Below are 6,649 nucleotides of genomic sequence, written 5' to 3'. Positions count from 1 at the left end.
GTACATCTTTAGTCATGGGCCTCAACAAATCTAAAACCCATTTATTTTTGTGTCCTTTAAAAAAAATCTCTGGTTCTTCTTGCCTTTTGTCAAAGCAAGTCAAGGATCCTCCTAAATCCTCATTTGGGGCTCCGAATCGGGTTTTCGGAGGTAAGTCTTAACAAGAGATCCTACTGTTAAGGATACGACATCTTCAATCCACTATCAAGGATACGACATCTTCAGTCATTACTACTGCAATATATTCTTTCCTTCTATCATTACTTCCTATACTTACTTAACCTAGGGTCTCTCTCGAGTTCTGTATATATATGCTCATGTAATCACTCTTGTAGATATACAATAACATACAACCTTTTTACACCTACAACATGAAGATACTAGGATTGCACACCAGTGTTTGGTAAGATGTTCGACTGATGTCGTTGTTCCAAACTCTTATTTGGAAATTCGAGGAAGCAGGTAATGTGGTTAAACTTGCGATGCATTACATCTGAGAGACTAATAAGACACTTGAGAGTTACCTTTCAATTGTAGAGTAGTGAGTAAAGAGAATCATACAGAGGATAATATTATATATAGATGGGTGATAAACAAAATCGAGATGGATATAATATGTAAAGGTTACTGTATTCTTGAGACCTCGTCGAAGATATCAGAAGACATTACAGCAAAAACAGAACAGTTGTTTCACGCATCGCTCTTTTCTACACCTTGTCTGACAATGATCCTGCGACCTTCATATTCCTGCAAAGAGAGATTGTGTTAAAAAGGAAGGAAACCAGAGAACCAGAGGTTTTTTTAGTTTCAAGATCCTTTAATGGATAACGAACTTAACTGTTTCATTCAATGATAGAGCCGCATCACGTTCTTCACTGTTTGTGAAAGAAAGAAAGGCAAAGACTCGGTTTTTACCAGTCTTACGGTCATGTAACACTCTCGTGCTTACGATTGTCCCAAACTTGCTAAAGTGTTGTCTCAAACCATCAGGCTGTGTGAACCAAGGGAGATTTCCGACATAGACTTTGTATTGGCTTTCGTACGTGAGAATCTTCTTTGGGGTTGAATTCAAGACTTCAGGGTTTCTTTTGGCTCCTGGATTCATGTCAACAGAATACCTAACCCGCATTTCCCTACCGCCTACTTCCTTCATTGCAAGAAACCAAAAGCACTCAACTTTTAAAAAGCTCAATGAAGAAGAAGAAGAAGAAGAAGAAAGAGATTTTTATTCTTTTCCGGTTTCTAAAGATCTTACTTTTGCATCAAGAGAAGCAATGGCGATTTTGGCAGAGTTTATAGAACCCATTGTAACGTATCCGCTTCCACGGCTCTCTCCCGTCTGAGGATTTCGCGATACCTGCCAGATCATATCAAGTAATACACACAAACCTCTCATTATAATCATCCATATACTCAAAAGAGTTGAAAACAAGTAAGAGGATGATTATAAGTTTGATGGGAAGGACTTTCAGACTACACACTGTGGATATATTGATGATCCTCTATTGAATCAAGTTCAAAAAGAGTTAAAAGTTTGAAATTGGTGATAAGAAGAATCATGAACTAATCACAGCCATACACTCAAAACATAAACTGGTGAGGACAAAGAGTTTGATTCGACTTGAGGGAACTCTCAAAGCTACTTACTTTCAGATTACACTGTGGATAATCTTCTGTTCAAAGAGTAAAAGATTGAAATTTCCTTCAAGGCATTATAGTAGGATCAATAAAAATCTGGATAAGAAGACTTTTTAAAAACAAAATTACCTCTACAGAGATCACAGTTCCAAAAGGCTGAAACATCTCAAGAAGGTGAGCAATGTCATAGCTTTTTGGGATATTACACACGTAGAGCTCGCAAGGTCTCGGTTTCTTTACTGTTGCTGCCGCTGCTGCTGCTGCTTCGTCTCCATCAGTTTCTCCTTCTTCAGTTTTCGTTTCTTCTTCAACTTCATCTACAACTGATAATTCTGAAGAAGAGACCTTATAATTAGGTTGCAGTGGTTGTTGGGCTATAAAGGGACGAGGGAACTGAGGTTTCAGGGATTCTAAGTAAGAGTAAGAGTAAGAAGAAGATATTAGGGTTTTGTATTTGGGAATGGCATTGTGAGACGTTCGAGAAGATGAAGAAGAAGATAAGGGAATTGCGAAGCAGGAGGAGGAGGCCGCCATTATCGAAACCAGAGAGAGTCAAAATAAATTTTATAATTTGACTTGGAGCAATAAAAAAAAAAAAAACAAAACAAAAATAGAAATCGAAATTACGACGAGAAATCGGGTCGATTCGGGTCTTTCTTCTAACCCGTTAAAATCCGGTTTATGTTACATACACGACAATACTTAGACCATTCCCATCGGTTATTAAAACAGAGAAAATAAAAACTGTGGTTCCTACTCATGCTAGGACAGTTTTCTGACTCGTCATCAGCAAAACACATTGAACCTCATATTCCAAAATTACAGAGCCTGAGACTACCATTATATATATATAGCCACTAGGGAAATCATCAATTCACCATTAGTAAAGGAAAAGAAGATTAGAGAGGTAGACTTACGAGTAAGGGTTCTCGGTGTCATCATCATCTAGCCTTTTGGTGTTGAGAGACGTATTGCTCTGTTGGTTCCAGCAAACCCTAAACACACATACACAAAAACAAAATCAATGATGTTAGATGATGGAAGCCATAACTTGAAATTGCACATAGAAACAACTAAGATTTAAGTAACCAAAATCAAACCAGCACAACCTAAACTAAATCCGCCAAGGTTAAGGTTTGTTTTGAAGACCGTACAAGAAGAACAGAGCAAAAGACGTGACTCTGCACTGCAGAGGGATGAGTTTCCTGTGTAGCGAGTTTCCACAACGCCATTCGATCGTTTTGATATAAGTCGGCGATCGTTTTATATCATCGTATCTTCTTCTTCACTCCAACCAACGATCCAATTGATGAAATTCTCAAGACTGCCGTAAGCTATGAAGAACCTTTCTCTTCGGATGGATGGAGATCATTGCAGAGAGATCGGATCCGATCATAAACATACGTCGGAATTCACAGGGTTTATTTTGGTTTAGGGTTTTGATTGAAACCGAGAGTTTTTTAATTTCATTCTCTCTCAAGCAAGGAAGAATGAAGAAGAACAAGAGTTAACAGAGAGAGAGAGAGTTAATAAGGAAAATTTACAAAGCACACTAATTAAGAAAAGAAAAAAAAAGGAAATTTATAATCACAACGGTCAGAATTAATTAGGAAAATTCTAATTAATAAATCAGATAAATACAGTATATATTCTCTCTCTCTCGTGGTTTGTTTTATATTTTTTTAATATATACAGGAAGAATATATTAATCTTTATCACAAACGGTAACATACAAAATCATTACGTTGGGGATTGGGCTGCAGAGAAGAAGCAATGGAGGGAAAGAGTTTTTATGATTAAAAATTTTAGTTTGGTATGGGTTGATCGTATACGAGACTGTGTGTGTCGTCTACTTGGCGGTTTATGTCTCCTTTTCAAGAGCCCATCTTTCTTGCTTAGAGTTTTTGTGTTTGGTTTTCTTCTTATGTAATAATCACACAAGTGTGCTGCTTCCTTGGTCGGAGGAAACAGAGTAAGTTATCAGACGCATGACATTTGAAAAATATAAAGGCGTTACCAGAGACAAGAGGCAGTGAAAGTTGAATGTAATTGTAGATCAATGATAGATCAGCTTCCCATTCAAATTGTACAACCAACCAAGTATTACTTGCTCGTAGAATCAAGTATCAACAAAATAATGAAGATGATTGACATCTCTTCGGTAGCTGATGGTCTCGTACATGTATTTGAGGAATGTTTGCAAGTTGTGCAGAGAAGAAGCATAGAGGAAAAGAGTTCCGTGATTAAAAGTGCAGTGGAAGGATTGGAATGGGTTGCCTTGCTTCTTATACGAGATTGTGTATATTTTGGCTGTTATGTCGTCTCATGTTGAAGAGCCCATCTTCTTTTGAGAGTGTTTGTGTTTTGTTCTGTGTTCCTGTTGATCTGCGTTTATGCAAACTCTTGCTGAACCAATGAAAAAACAATATTAAGAACCCTTGTGATAATTTAGTAACACCCAACAAAACATACCAAAAAAAGTTCAAATGATTCAAACTGATTCTCTGTGAAATTTAACTTAATGAGATATATAGAAACATTAAACAGAAGCCAAAGACAGGAGTAGTAGACAGCTTGTGGTTAAACATGTCTTCTCAGACTTGAGCTGTGCCTTCAGTAAACTTGGGATCCTCGCATCTGTACCGTCCATCAGGTCCGATTCCAAACCCTTTTGGATCAGCAAACACATTCTCTAGCAACTGGCTGCGACCGGGCTGTGGACTCGCATCTGCAAACTCAACTGCTTCTTCCACTAACTCGTCTATCTTCTTCTCTATCGACTTTAGCTCCGCTTCCTTCGCAAGGTTGTTCTCTATCAAATACTTCTTCAGTGCTGCTATCGGGTCTCTAGCCGCGTATTTGGCTTTCTCGGCTGCCAAAAAAATAAGATTGTAACCAAATTCAAATGTAACCCATCCAAAAATGCTTTAAACTTTAATGTTGGTTCAATTCTAAGATAAACAAAGAATCAAGAAGCAGTAAAGAAGAGAGATTTTTACCAGCATCACGGAGCTCATCGGGATCAGCCAAAGAGTGTCCTCTGAATCTGTAAGTCTCACATTCTACCAAGGTTGGACCTTCTCCTCTTCTAGCTCTAGCGACTGCCTCTTTAGCAACTTCCCTCACCTTCAAAACATCCATACCGTCAACATGAACACCAGGCATCCCAAAAGCAGGACCTTTCTTCCAAATCTCGGGGTCAGAAGTGGCTCTCAAGTGAGACATCCCAATCGCCCACAAGTTATTCTCCACAACAAAGATAATAGGCAATTTCCAGAGAGCAGCCATGTTCAGACACTCGTAGAACTGTCCGTTATTACAAGTCCCGTCACCGAAAAACGCAACAGTGACGTCTTCACAGTCCTGTTTCAAGACATCCCTTCTGTACTTGGAGCTAAACGCAGCACCAGTGGCCACGGGAATCCCTTCACCAATAAAAGCAAATCCACCAAGCATGTTGTGTTCTTTAGAGAACATGTGCATGGATCCACCTTGACCTCTGCAGCAACCGGTGACCTTCCCAAAGAGCTCACTCATCACAGCACGAGCAGAGACACCTTTGCTGAGAGCGTGAACATGGTCACGGTAAGTGCTGACGACGGAATCAGACTTGGTCAAGAGCTTGATGAAGCCAGTGGATACAGCTTCTTGGCCATTGTACAAGTGAACAAAACCAAACATCTTTCCTCTGTAATACATTTGAGCACACATGTCTTCGAATGATCTACCGAGTATCATGTCTTCATACAAGACCAATCCTTCCTCTTTGGTAATCAACTATAGAAATTTAAACAAAAATCATAAATTTACATCAATTCCTTAATCAATTCAACAAATTTCAAGGCACGTAGAAATATAAAAAGCTTCCAACTTTAAGTCCTAGAATGAACAATTCTGCCACAGAGTTCGAGAAATACTAGCTAGGATCAGTAGAATACAAATTACTACACCTAGTAACAACAAAGTATAAGTCTTTAGAATTCTAAAGAGACGCATTAATAATACCAGGCTATTGATGGATTTCTTCTCCTTGACAACTTCCTGGACACCGACGACGGGAGGAGAACGACGTGTGGCGTGAGCGTGGTTGAGCCTGCGAGAAGAATGAGCGGTGAGGGAACGGGTGGATCCGAGGAAAGAAGAATGAGGAGCCAATCGGATCGGGAGCACGAGACGATTCTCTTGAGATCCATGGAGAGGGAGGGTGGCAGTGAGCTTGGTTGGAGCGAAAGCCGTCGCCATTATCGAAGAATGGAGAGAGACCAATGAGATCGATCAGAAATTTTTTATAATTTAGGGGATTCAAGTGGAGAGGGCGGAGAGAACAAGAGAGATGAGAGAGTTTGGTAACTTGAAATAGTTAAACAAAAACAAGAGGCAGAGAGGAGAAGGGCTGATGTCTTCTCCTTCTCTTCTATACTACACTCGCATTTGGTTTTGGACCCACCCCAACCCAACTCCTTTTTTTTCGTTAATACCAATGTTTCAGTTTGTATATCTTTTATATTTGAAGATCGGATCTACTACTTCATCACAATCTTAATTCCTAACTAAACTACTCAACACAATATCACTTTTCTTCTTAAATTTGATTTTTGTTAACAAAGATCTTACCAGAATTAGCACATGCTTTTTAATTTTAACGTTGTACTTTACTTACATATTGCCTGAATTATTTACACAAAAAATTATGAATAAAATATTGATTAGGATTATTATGAATTTATGAGTGCTAAGAAAACAAATGGAATTACGAAAATAATAGTTGTATAATTCTAAACTTTTACTTTGGTTCTCCTCCTATTGTCTAACTTTACCTTTCAATGTAATTAAATTAATTATCCCATATCGTTTTCACCATTTGGAACTTATGCCAATAGACGTACAAATGTACAACTGCAGAAGAAAGCAAAGAAACGCAGATACGTAACAGCCAAACAACAACATAAATGTTCAAAAATGTTTCTCAACCCGCAAGCCTTGTCAAAGAGAGGGTTCTAAACCACTCGGC

At 38.6% G+C, this 6,649-nt stretch overlaps 3 protein-coding genes across 3 annotated transcripts in view; all 3 read right to left on the bottom strand.

Moving 5' to 3' along the window:
• On the bottom strand, positions 469 to 2,221 carry LOC104759447 (28 kDa ribonucleoprotein, chloroplastic-like). Its single transcript, XM_010482374.2, has 4 exons — positions 1,768 to 2,221; positions 1,256 to 1,357; positions 839 to 1,147; positions 469 to 747 (listed from the first exon to the last, which is right to left on the bottom strand). The coding sequence occupies exons 1-4, from the start codon at positions 2,170 to 2,172 to the stop codon at positions 691 to 693; spliced, it is 873 nt and encodes a 290-aa protein (XP_010480676.1). The 5' UTR covers positions 2,173 to 2,221; the 3' UTR covers positions 469 to 690.
• LOC109124557 (pyruvate dehydrogenase E1 component subunit alpha-3, chloroplastic-like) lies at positions 4,054 to 6,084 on the bottom strand. The gene is made up of 3 exons (XM_010482366.2): positions 5,644 to 6,084; positions 4,638 to 5,415; positions 4,054 to 4,510 (listed from the first exon to the last, which is right to left on the bottom strand). The coding sequence occupies exons 1-3, from the start codon at positions 5,878 to 5,880 to the stop codon at positions 4,233 to 4,235; spliced, it is 1,293 nt and encodes a 430-aa protein (XP_010480668.1). The 5' UTR covers positions 5,881 to 6,084; the 3' UTR covers positions 4,054 to 4,232.
• LOC104778522 (pyruvate dehydrogenase E1 component subunit alpha-3, chloroplastic-like) overlaps positions 6,295 to 6,649 on the bottom strand; it is a 2,016-nt gene continuing 1,661 nt past the window's right edge. Inside the window, exon 3 of the mRNA XM_019239378.1 lies at positions 6,295 to 6,305. Coding sequence (XP_019094923.1) covers positions 6,295 to 6,305 — 11 coding nt within the window. The remainder of the gene's footprint in view (positions 6,306 to 6,649) is intronic.

This window comes from Camelina sativa, chromosome 3, assembly GCF_000633955.1.
Source record: "Camelina sativa cultivar DH55 chromosome 3, Cs, whole genome shotgun sequence".
Classification (NCBI taxonomy): Eukaryota; Viridiplantae; Streptophyta; class Magnoliopsida; order Brassicales; family Brassicaceae; genus Camelina; species Camelina sativa.
Note: the sequence above shows the minus strand (reverse complement) of the source record. Positions and strands in the feature narration are given on the sequence as shown.